This window comes from Phoxinus phoxinus (assembly GCF_949152265.1).
Source record: "Phoxinus phoxinus genome assembly, chromosome: 7".
Taxonomy (NCBI): domain Eukaryota; kingdom Metazoa; phylum Chordata; class Actinopteri; order Cypriniformes; family Leuciscidae; genus Phoxinus; species Phoxinus phoxinus.
In genome coordinates, this window is record NC_136882.1 from 33,323,715 (window position 1) to 33,342,597 (window position 18,883).

General features: G+C 39.4%; 1 protein-coding gene across 9 annotated transcripts in view; it reads right to left on the bottom strand.

Moving 5' to 3' along the window:
* The window catches only part of ttn.2 (titin, tandem duplicate 2), a 162,197-nt gene that overhangs the window by 131,954 nt on the left and 11,360 nt on the right, over window positions 1-18,883 (bottom strand). For all 9 annotated transcript variants that reach the window (XM_079617482.1, XM_079617481.1, XM_079617480.1 and 6 more), the window contains exons 11-39: window positions 18,789-18,854; window positions 18,438-18,696; window positions 18,056-18,104; window positions 17,724-17,936; window positions 17,494-17,636; window positions 17,217-17,398; window positions 16,849-17,079; window positions 16,524-16,762; window positions 16,190-16,431; window positions 15,565-15,729; window positions 15,306-15,474; window positions 13,519-15,215; window positions 13,149-13,430; window positions 12,781-13,047; window positions 12,381-12,653; window positions 12,020-12,283; window positions 11,651-11,911; window positions 11,309-11,569; window positions 10,955-11,218; window positions 10,608-10,868; window positions 10,250-10,510; window positions 9,871-10,131; window positions 9,644-9,785; window positions 9,365-9,533; window positions 9,043-9,274; window positions 8,654-8,938; window positions 8,443-8,568; window positions 7,882-8,070; window positions 5,324-5,374 (exon numbers count right to left, since the gene is read on the bottom strand). In XM_079617482.1, the coding sequence (XP_079473608.1) occupies window positions 5,324-5,374; window positions 7,882-8,070; window positions 8,443-8,568; window positions 8,654-8,938; window positions 9,043-9,274; window positions 9,365-9,533; window positions 9,644-9,785; window positions 9,871-10,131; window positions 10,250-10,510; window positions 10,608-10,868; window positions 10,955-11,218; window positions 11,309-11,569; window positions 11,651-11,911; window positions 12,020-12,283; window positions 12,381-12,653; window positions 12,781-13,047; window positions 13,149-13,430; window positions 13,519-15,215; window positions 15,306-15,474; window positions 15,565-15,729; window positions 16,190-16,431; window positions 16,524-16,762; window positions 16,849-17,079; window positions 17,217-17,398; window positions 17,494-17,636; window positions 17,724-17,936; window positions 18,056-18,104; window positions 18,438-18,696; window positions 18,789-18,854 (7,504 nt within the window). The remainder of the gene's footprint in view (window positions 1-5,323; window positions 5,375-7,881; window positions 8,071-8,442; window positions 8,569-8,653; window positions 8,939-9,042; window positions 9,275-9,364; window positions 9,534-9,643; window positions 9,786-9,870; window positions 10,132-10,249; window positions 10,511-10,607; window positions 10,869-10,954; window positions 11,219-11,308; window positions 11,570-11,650; window positions 11,912-12,019; window positions 12,284-12,380; window positions 12,654-12,780; window positions 13,048-13,148; window positions 13,431-13,518; window positions 15,216-15,305; window positions 15,475-15,564; window positions 15,730-16,189; window positions 16,432-16,523; window positions 16,763-16,848; window positions 17,080-17,216; window positions 17,399-17,493; window positions 17,637-17,723; window positions 17,937-18,055; window positions 18,105-18,437; window positions 18,697-18,788; window positions 18,855-18,883) is intronic.

Below are 18,883 nucleotides of genomic sequence, written 5' to 3' on the forward strand. Positions count from 1 at the left end.
GGCCTCATCCTTTGATTGTGCTGTTGGCTCAACAGGCTCATCTACAAAAGATGTTGGTGTTTCAAATGCTTGTTTTAATTTTGAAACTTTAACCTCTGCCCCAGACGACTGCAAACCACAGCCTGTTATTACAGGCATTTCTGAAGCTGGTTTCTTAATGCGCTTAAGTTTGGGAGCATCTGGCTGTGGGTAATGGGGTTCATCCATTTTGATAATATCTTGAAATTCAGCAGGTTTGACTGAACAGTCATAATCAAGAATGTCCTCACTTGTAAGAGTAATATCTTGGGATGGTGTGGAAGAACCTGATAAAGTCTTTGTTTGAACTTTGGTGATTTCTAAAGATAAGCCAAGAGATCTTGTTTGGTTATCCATTTCTGTTATGGCAATGGATGAAAATCCAGAGTCCTGAGTTGCAGAATCAAAAGACACATCAGCAACACTTTCAACCTGCCCAAGTTTGTTAGATGCAATACATCTATATATTCCAGCATCAAGACATGTGAAATTGTCAATGAAAAGTCTATAACTTTTGTCTTGTACCTGAAATCTATATTTACTGTTATTAAGATCAAGGCAAATGTCATCATGGAACCAAGTGGCTTCAGGTGTTGGTTCACCAATTATGATGCACTCAAGCATAGCAGTCTGTCCCTCTGAAACACTAATGTTATCTAGTTCTCTGAAAACTTGGGGAGCCTCACGACCATCATCAAAGGAAAATGTGAACTTATGCTTCACTGTTTGAGAGGTGCCATCATCAACTGGAGATTCTGAGGTTTGCTCAACAGGTTCAAATGTGTCTTTAGCCTCATCGAACATCTCTAGCACTGGAGTTGGAGCAGTTATTCTGATCTCAACTGGTGAGGAGTGGATAGATAAAGATGAAGTATTTGGTATGTGGATGACTGCCTGAGGTACCTGCAATGTGTATTTGCTGTCTATCTCAGGTTTCATTAGGGACTTAAGTTCTTCCTCTATCATTTCTTCTTCAGTGAACACTGACTGATCTGTTACTTTAACTTCTTGAGGAGGCCCTATCTCTGACTTTGACAGAACATCTTCAGTTACTTTAAATATGCAACACGTTCTTGCTTTTCCGTGTTTGTTAGCAATATTACAAGTAACCACACCTTCATGGTCAATGGTTGGATAATAAATGGTCAGTGTTGATGAATTTGCTTTGGTACGAACATCAAAATCAGGGTCTCTCATTATAAGATGTCCATCTTTAAGCCATGAAACAGATGGCTGGGGATCTCCCTGGAATTGGCAACTGAGTTCAGTCATTTCACCTCTCTTTACCTCAATATCTGGCTTTAATATCATCACAAAGACAGGTGCTCCTGGTTTTACTACACTCATAGACATTTTCCCTGCAATGGGAGAAACACTGGGGATTTCTCGGTTTGAGAGAGTTTTCTGTTGCTCTATTACATCAGGTTCATGGCTAGACATTGTCACAGCTTTTACATCACCATGATGCTGCTGAACTACATCATCATAACCCAAATATTGTCTTTCAATTCCTACAGTCACATCTGTACTTATTTTATCAGGCATAAACTCCTCAGGCTTTGTATACAACATCATTTTTTCTGTTGGCAAAGCTGTGGACATCAACGTTGTCTCAGGTAATGCAACAGAAGACTGCATATGCTCGGCAATGGCCCAATTGGATTCTAATTCAACACTTTCTTCTTGCTCAATTGGAACATCTTGTTGCCATTTTTTAATCCGCTTTGCTAGAGCCTCCTCCTCACTGACAAAATAGTCACTTTCAGTCCTTAACTTCTCACTATCAGCCACAGAAATCATTTGCTTTTGTGTTTTAGACCTATCAGTTACATGGGAGTGAGAAGAAACATCACTAAAGAACCTCTCTTTTGCTGTTCTCTGTGGTGACACCTTATTCATCTTTTCCAATTCAACATCTTTATATGTGGTTTTACAAAGAGTGTTTTCTAAAGCACTCTCAGTAACACCACCCCAATCAGGATCAAGTTCAACAGCCTGTTCTTGCTCAGTCAAAACATCTTGTTGCCATTTCATTATACGTTGAGTTAGTGCCTCTTTTTCACTCACATGATCGCTCTCAATTTTTAGCTCATGTATACTTCCCCGTGATAAGTGCAACTCGCTCTCACCTGAGCATTCATGCAAATGTTTTTCTTTAAATGAAGATCTTGAAGTCTTTGTAAATGTGGATTCCCTTTGAGTTTTTAAAGCTGATTCTGATTCTTTTTTCTGAACTTTGCCAAAAGATTCATGAGAATAAGAGCCTTTTTGCTCTGACTTTCGGGGAGCAACAGACTCTGCTTGATCAACCTGCACATCTTGTTGCCATTTTTGAGTACGCTGAGCTAAGAACTGATCTTCACTTTCTATGTGATCACCCTCCAAGTTCTTCTCAATGATGTTCTCCATAGACATAGCTCTATTTTCTAATTTCTGTACAGGAGCCTTTTTACTTTCCTGTTGCAGACTATCATCAGCCTTTGTCCTTGGAGACTCTTTGTCTGCTTGCTTCTCATGTGAAGGGATGATCTCCTTTGGACTGTTTACTTGATTGGAAGCTTCTCCTGTCTCTGACCACTGCAACCTAAATGGTTCCTTTGCCTTGACCTGTGCTTCTTCATTCCACTGCACATCCTGTTGCCATTTTCTAATGCGCTGAGCTAAGAACTGATCTTCACTTTCCAAGCACTCACTCTCAAGGTTTTTCTCAAGGATGTTCTCCACTGACATAGCTCTCTGTTCTAATTTCTGTACAGGAACTGTTTTAACTACATCACCAAAAAATATTTCTTTCATTGGCTTCACTGCCTTGGCTCTTAATGACTCTTTTTCTTGTGACTCTTCATGTGATGCGCTTATCTCCTTTGTGTTGCTTGCTTGTTTAGAAGCTTGTCCTGTCTCTAACCACTGCAACACAAATGGTTCTTTTGCCTTGGTCTGTGCCTCTTCATCCCACTGACTCAGGCTTGCATCATCTCTGTGATCTAAAATATCATATTCTATATCCTTTTCTGACTCCTCTTTAGATGTGATCTCTTGATCCATCCGTGCATCAGATACTTCAACTTGAATGTCTTTTCTTAAAGTTTCCTCTAGAGGAAGTTCGCCCTTCATAATTCGCAGTGCCCTAGATCTTGACTGAGGTTCAAAGGAGTGTCTGACTCTTCGTTCTGTTGATTGGGAGCCGAGTCCAGTAATTCTCTCCAGTCTGCTCTGGTATTCTGCTGAACATCTACCACTTTCAGCTTGCTCACCTGTGCGAACAACATGTTGAATTTCGGGCAAAGTAGATGGCTTTACTCTGAGTCTCTCAACATAATCCGTGTAACAAGGCTCACTTGTAACCGATTCCACCTCAAACTCAGAAGAGGACATTGTAGATATTGAAAGTCTCTTTTTCTTTTTGACAGCCTTTTGTAAGAGACTAAGTTTTGCTTTAACCTCTCCATGAAGGCTGTCTGTGTCGCTAAATCTGTCACTGTACCTATCACTACACCGGTCACTGAATTTATCACTAAACCTATCACTGTATCGGTCACGACCTGTGAATCTGTCACAGTATATATCACTGTATCGATCACTGAACCTCTCGTATCTCTCGTACATCGGAGTTGGAGAGCGTGCACGTTCGGATGCAGTCTCAAACTTGCTGTCTTTGTCTGGTGTTCTTGATGGAGATGAAGTTCTAAAATACATTGTGCGGAACAGAGTGCTTTTTGATCTATGACGCCCCTTTGTTTGCCCTTTGCTTGTTTTATCAAAAGGAGAGCCAACACATCTTAGATCTACTCTAAATGTTCTTTCTTTTGTTGAATCAGCTAATGAATCTGAGCTTGAGTGGGCTTTGTTTGAGGATCTAGAGTGGCAGAAATAAGATACATCTTGCTCTTCCCTCAGTGATACAAGAAGTGATGCTGTGGTTTCAGCAGAGCCTTCAGTGTTAATTGCCATGACTTTGTAACTGCCTGAATCTTTTTCCTTAATCCCTTCAATTGTTAAACTGGTTGCATGCACATGCATTTTACTCACTGTATATATTTTACGATGGTGCTCCTTCTGTATCTGTCTATTATTATGAAACCACAATATCGTTGGAGGTGGCATTGCAACTACCTTGCACCTAAAAGATGCAGTGTCACCCTCCACAACAGATTGAAATTTCAGCTTTTTGGTGAAAGAGGGTTTAAAGTTTTCAGATAGGGCTACAAGACCTTGATCTAAACTTTCTTCTGGGTCTGAAAATGCACCATGCTGCAGTCCTCCTTTGTCCATGTGTTCAGCTCCTTCATTATAAAACAACTCTGGAAAAAAGGGAGACAAATTTCAACAAAATGCCCAGTTTGCTAAATAAAATAAAATATATTTCAAATAGAATATTAATAGATATATTAAAGCATGCATCAAGTCACAAAGCCATAAAAAAACAAATTCACTCACCATATTTGTTCGAATAAACGCAAGACTTGAGTCTTTAATAAAAGATTCTGACACGAAAATCACTTGATGTTTTGTTCCTTCTTCTGTGGACAGTTCTTCAAAGCATAAATTTATTTTCAAAGCATTAACACGTATCCAAATAATACTGATCTGGTTCGCAAAAGAGCCTCTTGTATATTTAACTTGGTGGATATATATCCTAAAATATTCCTTACCTGACTTGCAGAATGATGAATAAACGCCCTTTCTAATCCTTAGAATGACGAAAATCTTTCATACATATAGAGAAACATCACTCTCTATTGATAAAAAAGAGTGTGATCAATAAAACAGCTCTAGAATTCTTTGAGAAGGCGTTTATTCGAACTAATATAGTTTACAGGTATAACCATGTTATTTTAAAAAGCAAACAACATTAATCACATACCGCTATCTGCAAGCCAGTCTAAGAAATATTTGCAGGAAGGTGTTCCAGATGCAAGAAACGTAAGAAGCAAATAAAAGATGTGGCTACTTCCATATCTTTTAAAATATAATTTCCTGTGGTCTGGAACTTTTAAAGGACAAACATCCTGCACCTTTTATTTCTAGAAACAACCAAGGAGTACCATATCCTTCATGCTTTTCAAAGGGAAGACAGATGCAAAACTTTGCAAAAGTGCTTCACAGCAAGCATTTTACCAATCAAATTGCTTGCTATCCAGAAACATTTGATTTCAACCATACACATATCCAACAGTGACATATGAAAGTTGTTCTCATAAAAGAGGATTTGTTTCCATGCAATACAATATGCTCGGAAATGTTAAATTCAATAGGTTTACAGAGAGACATCATTAACAAAATAAATACTGTCAAATTATCCTACCTTTGACCTCTTCCTCAATTTTTGCTTCAATCTCCTCACGTACTGTTGTAACTGTAAAATAGAGTCATATGAATTGATGAATAACAAATATGTCACCTATAACATGAATATCCAAGGAAAGATCAGCATAGCAATAATTTAATAAGGACAAAAATCTATCTCCATGTGAAACAAATGTGAAACTGTTAAAAAGAGGTAAAACATGGGAGTTTGCAAAAGCATGCATTGCCAGCACAGCATCAAGAGAGCACTGTATGATACAACTTCTTCAGAAGCATTGATAAGGTTTCATAAAATGAAATTAGTGAACGTGATCGGAAAATTCATTGAGAGGTTCTTGAGGTTGGTTGAAAGGCTTAAAAAGAAAATGACGTGAATTAATTGTGATATGTTAATCAAAAAACATAAACTACTTTGATCTCAATTACCTTCTTCAGTTAGAGCAAGGCTGGCTGAACAAGCTGCCTCTCCTGCGATACTGACTGCTTTGCAAGTGTACTGTCCAGCATGCTCAGAGAAAGTATCAACTATAATTAGCGTAGCAGTGTTTGTCATCTCATCAAAATGAAAGACAACATTTTTGGTAGGCTTTATAGACTGTTGGTTATGGAACCAACTTATCTCTGGTTTTGGCATGCCAGACACACGAGCATGAAATCTAGCCACTTCTCCATGAGCCACCACACAGCTCACAATAGGTTGAATAAAAGTGGGCCTTTGGCCAATAGGATCCTTCTGAACACTCTTAATGCTTGTGAAGAGGCTGGAAGTGGCTTCTGACTGAGACTTGGATGTACAGTCCATAATATGTGTTTGTCCTGAAAGGAAGTATTGATTTATCCTCAACTAATCACTATAGGGCACACATTGAAATTTATTTCCCTGTACCAAATTTGTTTTGTTTTCATATTTGGCTGGCAATTCTGTATCACAGTAGGGCTGTCAATTGAATTTATTTAAGCGTGACGCACGCATCTCATACTTTTTGTAGTTAATGCATTCACGAATTCAGTTCCCTTTTAAGGAAATTAAAAAAGGCCTGTGTGCAATCATAAGGTTAACACTCATAGAGTAAATTTATACAACAGTGTCTTTTACTCATCTCACTCACAAAAAAGCAACAGATTCAAGACTTCTCAAATTTCATCAAAAGGTACAAGAAATGTAAACACTGAAATGCAAATCTGCAACAAATCTGTAACTATTTCTCATTATGTATGTAATATATCTTACATGTGCAAAAGTGCAGTTCTTTGCAAGTTTTCGAATAAATGTTTTTATGAATGACAGAATGCAAATTACTTTATGCAATTACTCCTAAATGGGTGCTCAGTGACATATGTTCGTGTAGTTCGTTCTGAATGTTTTGATTAGTTTTTAGAAATACTATGTTAGCTTTGACAGTAGGGATGGCGAAAACTAAAAAAATTCTTGACTGACCACCGAGCCTCATTAGCCGGTTGAAACCGGTTAACCGATTAGTTTAAAATATGCTACGCTATTTGAAATAACAGCCATTTCGAGCCGCGCCTGCAATTTCACAACTCTGTCGCATCTCTCCGCCGCTCTGCCTCCCGCTCACACACATACACACACACACACACACACACACACGGCGCCGCCCTTCCACTCACATCACTTTTTTAAAATCCCCAACAGCGTGAAACATGAGTCCCGCAAACGCGGCGCCGAGGAGCTTGTAAGTAATCGGCGGACAAATGGCTCCTTAGTTTCGAAATGGTTTGGGTACAAGGTGATCGCGTTGAAAATAAAGGCGTTTGTCTAGCATTAGAAGCTCATTTGAAACATTGCCGCGGCTCATTTCAGAAAATGACAGCTCCGAACCGAAGAGACGCCGCTAGTTTGAGGTAGTGCTAACAATAATAAAGAAAGATGATGATCATCATCACCCTATCTGTTACCACTGAAATGTATTTGTAATGTATTTTCATATTTAAGCACTGTCTGTATCACACAAGTTGCAACTTACGTTACATCTGTGTCATTCTGTTTGGTGAAATGGTCCCACACACACACACTACTATTTTCTGCACGCTTCCTCCTGTCGTCTGTCCTGGCTCTAACCTCGAGTGTGTTAGCCTGTAGCCTTTACTTTCTGCAAACCTTGTGAACGAGCGAACCCAAACGCTGTGACCTCGCGCCGAATGTTTTTATTGGTTTATTAAGTACAAACGGACGAGTTATGAAAGATTGAGTGAGAGGGATTTGTTCACTTCACACAAAAAGATATTGGAATGAGATGCTAACTGTAGTAGCGTTTAGTCCACTGTCTATAATAGACTAATTTAGAGATCACTTTTTTTTTTTTTTTTTTACCGACTGCCGAAAACTTTGATCGGTTAACGTTGATACGGTCAACCATCGGTCAAACGGTCATCGGTTAACATCCCTATTTGACAGCCCTAAATAACAGACAAACCACCACCAATGGCATTATTGACTAATAATAATAATAACAACATATTATCATTGAAGCCAATATACTTTTTTTTTTTTATTAGTTTGCAATTTTTGGTTGGTAAGAAAATGTAGCTCACCGTCCACTTTCAGTACAGCAGAACATGAGACCATTCCTGCAGAGTTACGGGCAACACATGTGTACTCGCCCTCATCCTCAGGATACACTCTGGTGATCTCCAACTGACAGTTTTCATCAAACTGAGACACTCTGAATATATCAGACTGCTTGATCTCCTTGTCTTTACAATACCAAGTAATTGTCAGATCTAAACAGGAGTAAATCAGAGGAATACGCATGACATCAAATATCAATTAAGGTACAAATTACTATTTACTTGATCGTACTGTATGTGCCAATATATGTGCTTTGCTCCAAGACGTAGTGAGGTATCTTCATTTAAAAGGATCATAAAAGAGCTACGCTTTATTAATGACTACAGTATTGTGCCATTACTTTTGCGGAACATATGATTAAATTAACTGAAAATATGTATATGGTGCACAGAGTGTCTGCCTATGTAGAGCACTGCGAATCACTCATTAATGAGACTTAGTTAGGGAGATAACAAAACAAAAAAAACAAATGCCAATAGGCAGCTCACTAGGTTTTGGAACAGACCTATAGTTACTGATCTTACCTTCCCCAGAGACACGACACTGGAATCTAGCAGATTGTCCTTCATTGGCAGAAGTGTTACGTATTGGTGTTATGACCACAGGTGGTGACAGTGGAGCTCCAGTGTCAGGGGAAACAACTTCTGGAACTGAGGATTAAAAGACATAGCAAATATATGTAAATTATGTACCTATAATTCATGTGATTTTTTTTTTCCATTTTTTTTTCTTTACCTTCCACATTAAGTGACGCAGAACTTGTGGCTACTCCATAGTCATTCTTAGCTTCACAGTTGTACTGAGCTGCATCCTCTGGGAAGACTTCAATGAGCAACAATGTGTGCTCATTTCCCTCCCTCAGGAACTTACATTTGAACCCAGAAGACAAGGCCTGAGTGTTCTTATACCAGGACACCTGAGGCTGTGGAATTCCTGTCACCTCCACAGAAAAGCGTGCAGGTTTGCCAGCCTCAACAGACAGGGGCTGCAAGTGCCTGATTATCTGAGGAGGCTCAGGGACTAAACAATGCAAGAATGTATAAGAATTAATAATAGATACACAGAGACAATCAAGAACAAATTGAGAAACATTATGAATCAAAAAGTTTTGAGATCAAACTCACTGTTGACATGTAGGGTTACAATACTCCTGTTCTTTCCAGCAATGAATGTGTATTCTCCGGCATCGCTTCTGTAGGTTTCTGTGATTGTCAGGCGATGATTTTTTCTAATAATGGCATAGTTGAAGCGCTGATCTACAGAAAACTGGATCTCGACTCCATTTCTCAGCCAGCGTCCCTCAATGTCATCCTCATTGACTTCAAATTCAAATGTAGTTCGTTGTTTCTCAAGCACCTGGATTCAATTAAAAGGAAATTGAATGCATTATTAATATACTGAACACTGTCAGAATTTAAATATTATTTATGACAGCTTGGTACTTACAGTGATTTCTTTCTCGGCAGGTTCACTTATACGCACATCCTTGCCCTCAACTATGAGGTTGGCCTTCGATACACTTGATCCAGCAACCACAGTGTACTCTCCGGCATCAGACATGCGCACAGTTTGGATCATAAGACGATGCATGTGTCTCTCTGTGGAAACTTTGAACCTAAATGGTGAAGATGATATCTCCATCAGGACATGAACTTAATAAAGACAGATTATTAATGTCAAAGAGCAAAATTGTGCATGGATGTGGAAACCCATTATATTGAGTACCTTTCAGATATTTCAAGTTCCTGACCATCTTTCATCCATGTTACTTGGACATTGGGCTCAGAGAGTTCGCATTCAAAAATGGCCTTCTTTTTCTCAGTAACTTTAATGTCCTTGATGTGCTTGGTGAACTCGATGACACGAGCTTAAATTGATCATGAAAAAAACACTTGATCAGAATTAGCCAAAAATGAATAATGAGAAAATCTAAATAATGAAGTAAATATTACCTTCAACAAAAAGGTTTGCGGTTGTTTCAGAAGATCCGGACACAAATTTGTACTCTCCAACATCCCCAAAGTGAACATTTCGGATAGTGAGGGAGTGAGTGAACTGTTTGGTGCGAGTTTGGCATCTATCACTGGATCGGATTTCAACTCCATTCTTCAGCCATTTGTAGGTGATGCCTTCATAGTTGACAGTCACCTCAAATGTGATAGTGTCCTTTTCTTGTGCATTCAGGTCTTTGAGCATAGATGTGATGAGGACAGCTGAAGGAGAGGGAATAAACATTTGACTCAATTATAATTGTTGTTGCCATTGTAAGTACATGTCTGGTAGACAATGAAGAAAACAACTACAAAAACAATGACATCAAAAATAACTTACGGCTAACTGTCAGGGTGGCAGAGACTTTGTCATTTCCACACACAAATGTGTATTCGGCAGAATCATCTCTGCTGGTATTCATGATCTTTAACTGATGCAGTTTGCCCTGCACCACAATCCTGAACTTTTCACTCATCTCAATCTCAACTCCATTTTTCAGCCAGGTGGATGGAACATTGAAATGTGAAACTTCACACTCGAACGTGGCGACATGGGTCTCTGGAACTTCAATGTTCTTCAGGGGCTTTGTGACTCTCAAAGCTGAAACAGTCATTGTATGGAGTTAGTGGTGTATAAGACACTAGACAAGTTTAGGTTGGTGACATAAAATGTATAAATCTTCAAATGTTATACTTACATTCAACATGTAAATATGTGCTGCATTGTAAATGTCCAACTACAGCTGTGTACTCTCCATCACTACTTTCTTCAACATTTTGAATGACCAACTTATGTGCTTTCCTTTCGGACATTATCTGAATATTGGCACTTGGTTTCAGTTCTTGGTTTTTGAACATCCATTTAACAGGTATGTCATCGTGGGATAAACTCAGCTCAAAAGAGGCAGTTCCATTCACCAGGGAAGTCACATCTTTTGGCTTTTTCACAATCTTAACAGCTGCAAGAGAATTAAATAACATATTTGTTTTTTTTGGGGTGGGGGGGTTGTGCAAATTATTTGATTAAGCCAAATATTAAACTTACTTTCGACATTCAGTCTGGCATTAGCAGAGAGTTTTCCAAGTTTGAATCCATAGACTGATTCATCTTGGGAGTTGCAATTCTTGATCTTTAAGGTGTGAACCAATCCATCTACTGTTATATCATATTTGTCACTGGGGACAATTTCTATTCCATTCTTGATCCACTGGGATCCTTTCACATCTAAATGGGTGAGTTCAAGACTAAAGACTGCCTCTTGGGTTTCGGTGACTGTTTGATTTTTCAGTGTCTTCTTGATCTTCACAGCTGTAAAAGACATTTGTATTCAGTTACAAATATAGGAAAATATGATCAGTATGAAAGAAAATTCAGCCTTCAGAACAGAAGTAAAAGTACCTTCAACCCTAAGGTTGGCAGATGTCTTGGAGTTTGCTACTTGGTATGTGTACTCTCCAATATCTTGTGGTCTTGTGGAAGCAAAGACAAGTCGGCGGACCGCACCTACATCCTCACTCCTGACATTGTCACTGAAGTCAACAGAGTGGCCATCCTTAAGCCACTTGCCTTCAGAGGTAGGGTTAGCAACCTCACACTCCAGAACAGCAGTTTGGGATTCTGCTACAGTCACATCATGGAGTGGTCTGTTTATAGCACCACCTAGTGTAAGAAAAACATAACCATGAGGTAAACATCTGTGCATCAACTTAACACATATTTAACAAATGGTGAAAATCATACCTGACACAGTTAGTTTTGCACTGGATGACTTTTCGCCAGCTGCAAATGCATACTGGCCCTCTTCATCCTTCATGGCATTGATGATGGTTAGGCTATAGCGTTTCCCTTTGGACTCAATTTTGTATTTGGGTCCAGCCTTAAGAGGCTGATTTTTGAGGGTCCAGTAAGCATCTATCCCGGTGTGGGACAATTCTACTTCAAAAGTGACATTCTGAGTTTCAGTGCACACACAGTCCTCCATGTGCTTGATGATGCTGACCTCTGTATGACATAAATATTTTTGTTAATAATAATAATAAACCAATTAAATTTACCTTTAAGCAAACCCAGAGAAAGATTTTATATAAGTTCCTTTAAAGAAATACTCACTCTCAATTGTCAATTTACAAGTTGTTTCCACTCTGCCAACAGCCATCTTATAGTGTCCTTCATCCGAAGCAAAGGACCTGTTCAAGACCAGTCTCTGTTTGGTCCCTTTGGCAACCATCTGGATTCTCTCACTAGCTACAATGAGCTTGTCATTTTGGTACCATTTCACTGAAGCAACATCAGTGGCAGATATTTTAGCTTCTAGCACTGCCTTCGTACCCTCAATAGAATGGACATCCTTTAGAGGAGTTGTGATTTCAATTGCTGTGAAAAAGGTAAAAAAGAAAGGTTAAATTTCTGAATTCTCTTTCTGTGTTTTTGCTTTCAAAAATAGGGGGGGGGGGGGGGGGGGGGAACGTACTTTGGACAGTCAGTTTTCCAGTTGTAGAAATGTCTTGAATAGGAACAACAAATGAGTAGATTCCTGCATCATCCCTGTTGACATTTTCAACTAGAAGTTTGTGGACAAGTTTGTCGAGGACAATGTGAATTCTGTCAGAGGCAGAGATGGGCTGGCCATTTTTCATCCATAATCCCTCCACATTTTCCTGAGAGAATCGCACCTCCAACTGGGCAATGTCACCCTCACAGATTGTCAAGTCAGAGAGGCCTTGCATCAGAGTTACAGAGCGCACTGATAAAAGACAAAAAAAATACCATTATTTACATATCATGTATAATGGAGTCAATATTATGTTTGAAAATACTATAATAATTTTGTTTTAATGTTAATATATCAATTATATTAAAATTCTACTTACATTTCATTTTCAGTGTGGCGCTTGTCTTCAGATCACCCACTTTAAAAGTATATTTGCCTTGGTCTTCCTTCCTGACATCTTTTACAGACAAGGTGTGTCGGCCACGACGGGAGGATACTACATATTTTAGGCTTGGCGTAATTTCTTTGTTCTCAAAGTACCAGGTGCCTTCTGCATCTTCACGCGACAGTTCACACTCAAATTCTCCAGAGTATGTCTCAGGCACTTCAACACTCTCTAAATGTTTTGTCATTTCCAGTGATGCACCTGTATAACAGATCAGATGGCACGTTTGACCAAAAATTCAGAGATGACTCTGAAAATGTGAAATTAAACAACAGTATATGAATTTATGAGTGTAAGCTAACCTTCAACATGAAGTCTGGCAGTGGTTCTTATGTGGTCCTCATCAGCTACAGCACAAGTGTAATCGGCATCATCTTGCATGTTGATTATCAGCACAGATAGGAAGTGCACCTTTCTGTCCGAGTGCATCCTGTATTTGTCTCCAGAAAAGATTTCAGCATTGTTCTTCATCCATTTGACCTTGACAAATGGCTCATTTGTCTCACATTCAAAGGTTGTCATTGTGTCTTTCTCTTTAACATAGGCATCCTCCAATGTCTGGGTAAAAGATAAAACTTGCTTGCCTGCAAAAAAATTTGAATTTATTAGATAAAGTAATTTCGATCATTTGAACAATGATCACAAAACTGATTTATAAATGACAAAACATACCTTGCACCAACAAGAAAGCATGGCTTGAGGCCTCACCAGCAATGTTAATGGCTTTGACCATGATACTAGCAGAATCCTCAGCTGAGACATCTCTAATTACTAATTCACAGACATGGTCCTCGGGCCAATACCAGTAAACACGATCTGACTTCTCAAGTAAAATGCCGTTTTTGAACCACTGGCACTCTGGTTCTGGTTTACCAACAACCCTACAACGGAAGCGAACTTCATCAGATAGTGAAACTGTCTGGCTCTGAATTCTTTCCAAGATTTTTGGAGCCTCCATGCTAGGAGAGAGAGTTATTTTCTCAGGTCTGATTGTTGGAATGGTAAGTTTGCCTTCCTCCTCCTCTTTCTTCTTTTCTGACTCAGACACCTCTTTAGTCCAGTGCATAAGTTCATCTTTTCTCTTTTTTAACATTCCTTCATAAGACTCGTCCTTCTTGCGAGACTTCAACTCAACTGAGGATATGGCTTCATAATAGCCCTCTTCAGTCCTGCGTTTAAATTTGCTTCGCAGCTCTTCTGTCTCTTCTGTGGATCTTTCATGAACAACTCTCTCAACCTTCTTCAGTCGGACAACCTCTTTATCTTGTGAAGCCTCTGCAGGTTTATCTACCTTCACAACATCAAAAGATACTCTGCCAGGTTCAGTCCCAGGTGCCTCCGGGGCCTTCATCTCAGGAACACGGCGCAAGATTGACCTGAAGTCTTCTTTCTGTTGGATTTCGAGTTTGACAGTGTGCTCAGCTGTACCCTCTGGGCTCTCAGCCAATAATTTGACATCTCCAGAATCATAGGACTTACAGTCAGTGATTTCCAAATAGTGAATGCCATCATAGTGTAGTTTAAAACGTTTGCTCTTTCGAATGAGCTGCCCATTGAGGTACCAGTTAACTTTGGGAGTGGGGTAACCAGTCACTCTGCAGCGATATTTGGCATTTTCACCCTCAAATACTCTTATGGGTTCAGGAAGCAAGACAATCTCTGGCTTGGTCTTCTCACTCATGTCATCCCCAGTAACTCCAGAGGGTGCGCCCTCATGAGCAAATCGCTCCATTTCATCCATTCTCTGTACTTTTCTTCCCTCTGGCAACTGACTGTCCTCCACAAGACTCTTCTCATCTTTCACAATTAGTGTAGCAGAAGTCTGGTCAGCACCAAAATTGTTGGTAGCTCTACAGGTAATGACGCCACTATCTCTGGAATAAGCAACTTCATAGTCAAGACTGCAATAGCCAAACTCATTGATCATACGCAACCTGTTAGCAGCTTCCAGCGGCTTGCCATCATGGAGCCACTCAACAACCATAGTTGGGTCTCCAATAGGGGTCAGTCTGCACTCAAAGTGCACAGGACCGAATCGCTTCATCCTGACTGAAGTTAGCTTCTTTTTAAAGTGTGGCTTCTGTTGCTTTTCCTTGTCATAGAGGTCACCCTCTTCCCACTGTTCCTGACCATAGCGAAGATGCAGTGGTTCAATCTCTGGTGGAGCAACTTCCTTAGCCTTATATGTTCCTTTGGGAATGATGAGTCTTCTTTCTGGTGCAGGTTCTGTGTACTCTACCTCCACATTGACTCTGCAGCGAGTGGTATCCCTACCAGCTTTGTTTATAGCTGTGGCTGTGTACCATGCACTGTCAGAGCCGGAAGTCTGAGGAATCTGGAAATGTGCCTGTCCCTTGGTACCCTCAATTCTGTAATAAATTGTTTTCATTTAATTTAATTTAAGATAGTACTAAAAAAATAATAATAATTAAACAACAATCCAAAGTAAAGTAACATACTTGATGTGAGGGTATTTATGAGGAGAGATGATGTCACTGTTTTTCAGCCAGACAATGTCAGGGAGGGGGTTTCCAATGGCTTTTACTGCCAACTCAACCAAACTTCCTTCCTTAATACTGATATTCTTTAGCTTTTCAATGAACTGGGGCCGGACCAAATTTTCCTTTGCTGTAACACATAAGATGAGAGTTTACACAATGTTCCACACCACTAAGTCTAGATCAAATACAGTAAGGGTTAGACAAAAAAAAGGTTTACCTTCAACAGTGAGAGTCATAGAAACAGTTGTCTTTCCAGCTCTGTTCTGAGCAACAACCGTCCACTCTCCAGAGTCCTGAGGCATGGCAGGAACCACAATCATTGACTGAGTTCCATCCTCCTTTACCACAATCTTGTGGGTGTAGTCATTGACCACTTGTTGTCCTTTGGTAAATATAATAAAAGATCAAAAAAATTACTTTCTTTTTTCTGTTTTCAACTGGTAAGAAAGAAAACAAATAACCAAGAAAAAAAGAAAAATGAAAGCAAATACTACTGTTTACAAGTTTGGGGTAATATATATGTGAAATATTACCATTTAAAATGACTGTTTTCTGTTTGAATATATTGTATTGTAATTTATTCATGGGATGGTAAGGCTGAATTTTCAGCAGCCATTACAGTGTCACATGATCCTTCTAGAAATCATTCTTAATAGGCTGATTTTGTGTTTAAGAAACATTTCTTATTATCAATGTTGAAAAAAGTTAACTTTTTGTGGAAACTGTAATGCAGTTTTTTTTAGGATTCTTTGCAAAATAGAACAATAGGAAAATAAATTAATAAAAAAAATCTTTCTGACCCCAAACTTTTGAATGGTAGTGTAGCTTTAAAACACACTTACCATTGTGGAACCAGTAAGTCTCGGGCATAGGTCTTCCGACTACTTTTAAGTCAAACCTTGCAGTCTGTCCTTCAGAACACCTGAAGGATGATGGCTTCTGTACAAAAACAGGCTTATATAGTCTCTCCAGTTGACTCTCATCAGTGTCATCAAGTCTACGAGCAGGAGAGCGGCTAACAGAACGAGCAGGAGAACGTCCAGGGGAGTAGCTAGTTGAGCGAGCAGACATGGGAGATGTAGACCTAAAATATTAAAAGTGTAAATATGGACAACATTATCCTAAACATCTAATTAGAGAACAGCAAATCCAGAGATAAAGGCAAAGGCAACTCACTGGACTCTTCTCACAGCTTCGGCCTGAGGGTAGTAAGGCTGAGCAGCTGCAGTGGACTCTACATAGAGCTTTCCGGAACTGACAGCGTTACCCTTCATATTGCTAGCAAATGCAGTATAGATGCCCTCATCTTCTGGCAGCACCACAGGTAGGCGCAGACTGGCTCTTCCGTCTTGTAGAACCTCCATCTGATAGCGGCCTCCATGCTTAATGCGCTTGCCATCTTTATACCAGGCAATCTATTTAACACAAATTATAAAAAATTACTTGTATACATTGTGCTGCTGTAAAAATACTGCTTTTCAATATAATTACCATCCATTACCTTTGGTAATGGTGTTCCTTCCATCTTGCAATGGAAAGTAACACCCATTCCTTCCAGAATTCTGTAGCTTTTGACAGGAGTGCTAAATGAGGATCCGACAGCCTCATGCTCAGCAACATTCATGACCATCTCCTCGCTATCCTCAATCACCAGCTCTCGGTAAGTTATTTTAAGGATGCGGATTTCAATCTCTTGGATTATTTTTCGTTCAATAGCAGATATTTGAAATTCCTGAAGATAATGAAATGTTTATTTATTTTTATTAAATTATCATTTTTAGAGACATTTCTTAGTATGCAAATGTTTTATGTGATTTACAATCTCATTACAAAAATTTGTAAAATCCCTTTTCCCATATACAATCGTACCGTCTCTGAGATGAAGGATTTCATCATCTGTGTTTGCTGAGCCATTCTCCTCTGTATGAGCTCTTTTTCATATTCACTTACAACTACAGGGGGCACATCTGCAACTTTGGGCTGCTGCACCATTGCCGTCACTTCCGTTACATACGTCACATCCTGTTTCTTCATATAGCTTTCAAACTCCTCTGTAAATACATGATGGCATAATGGATGTTGTTGTTTTTTTGTTCGAAGCTTTATTTAATTGTGAGTCACAGTTTATAATAAAGTCACAACTAACCTTCTTCAAACAGGATTGTGGAAGCAGATGCCTCTCCATGTTGGTTCTTGGCAAAGATGGTGTACTCTCCAGCATCATCGGCAAATGTCATAGAAATTTCCAACTTGCATTCCCCTGTATCCTTGTTATAGCTAACTCTATATCTGTTAAATTACAAGGAAAGTATGAGCTTTCTTTTTCACTGTGTAGAGACCAACTAGATCCAAAGTGTACTTGCTCGAAATCTATACCTGTATCCAGTAGTGAGTGGAACTCCACTCTTCTTCCAGTAAATATGGGGCTTGGGACTTCCTCCGATCTGGCACGCAAAGACAACACTGCCTCCCTCGACCAGCTTCTGAACCACTGGCTTCTTCACAAAGAAAGGAGCAACATGTGCTCCAGTGTCCACAGAGACCGCGCTTATTTCAGACATGGTCTCCTCTTTGGCTTCAATGACAGTCCTTGTTTGAAACACACACACACAATATAATTACAACAAATATTAAAATGTGTTACCTTTTGGCTCTACTCTTTTACTAGTTAAGGTCCACGAGTCCATGCTCTTGCCCTTGTAACTTACTGTGTCTCCTGGACAGTTATCTCCTCTCTGCTCTCAATCTCCTCTGACACTGTAAAAAAAAAAAGTATAACATAAATGTTTTTTGAGGTTGTGCTTTTATTTTCAAACAATGATGTGAGGTGAGGAGGGATTATCCAGGGTTTGTTTTTTTGTTTTTGTTTTTTATCAAAGTCTGTTCATTCACGATTTTCAACCTTGGGTTCTACAGAGATGCAGATGAGGTGATAGGAGATTCTAATTTATGGTATTGTTTTAAAACATTTGTGAACTTTTTGTTATATATAGCCTTATTACAGACCTACATATAAAATAAGCATATTTGTGTTCTCCACAAAAAAATTATACACAGAATTTGTATTACAGTACTGCATATAAAATGTACCTTTGACAAGCAGGTAGCAGGAGGTGCTGATAGTTCCAGCCTCACTGGTAGCAGTGCAAGTGAAGCGGCCACTGTCTTCAGCAAAGGCCTCACGGATCACCAAGCGGGCATAGCTGCTTTCATAAGTGATCTGGAAGTCAATGGAGTTCTCGATTCTGTAATCCTCTCTGAACCACATAATAGCTGGGGTGGGGTGGCCTGAAATCTGGCACACCAAAGTCACAGACTCTCCTTCTGTGACAGTCACATTCTTCAAACCCTAATGAACAAGACACCAATTTGTATTTAGTGGTTCTTCAAGTGATTCTACAAATCAGCAGCATTTCATCAAAATGCTAATAAAACACTTACTGCTATCAAGGTAGGGGGCACTACAGGCTCTTTGGTGGCTGAGGGGATCGCTGCAGTCTCAACAACCTGCAAGGAAAATCAACATTTGTTTACTA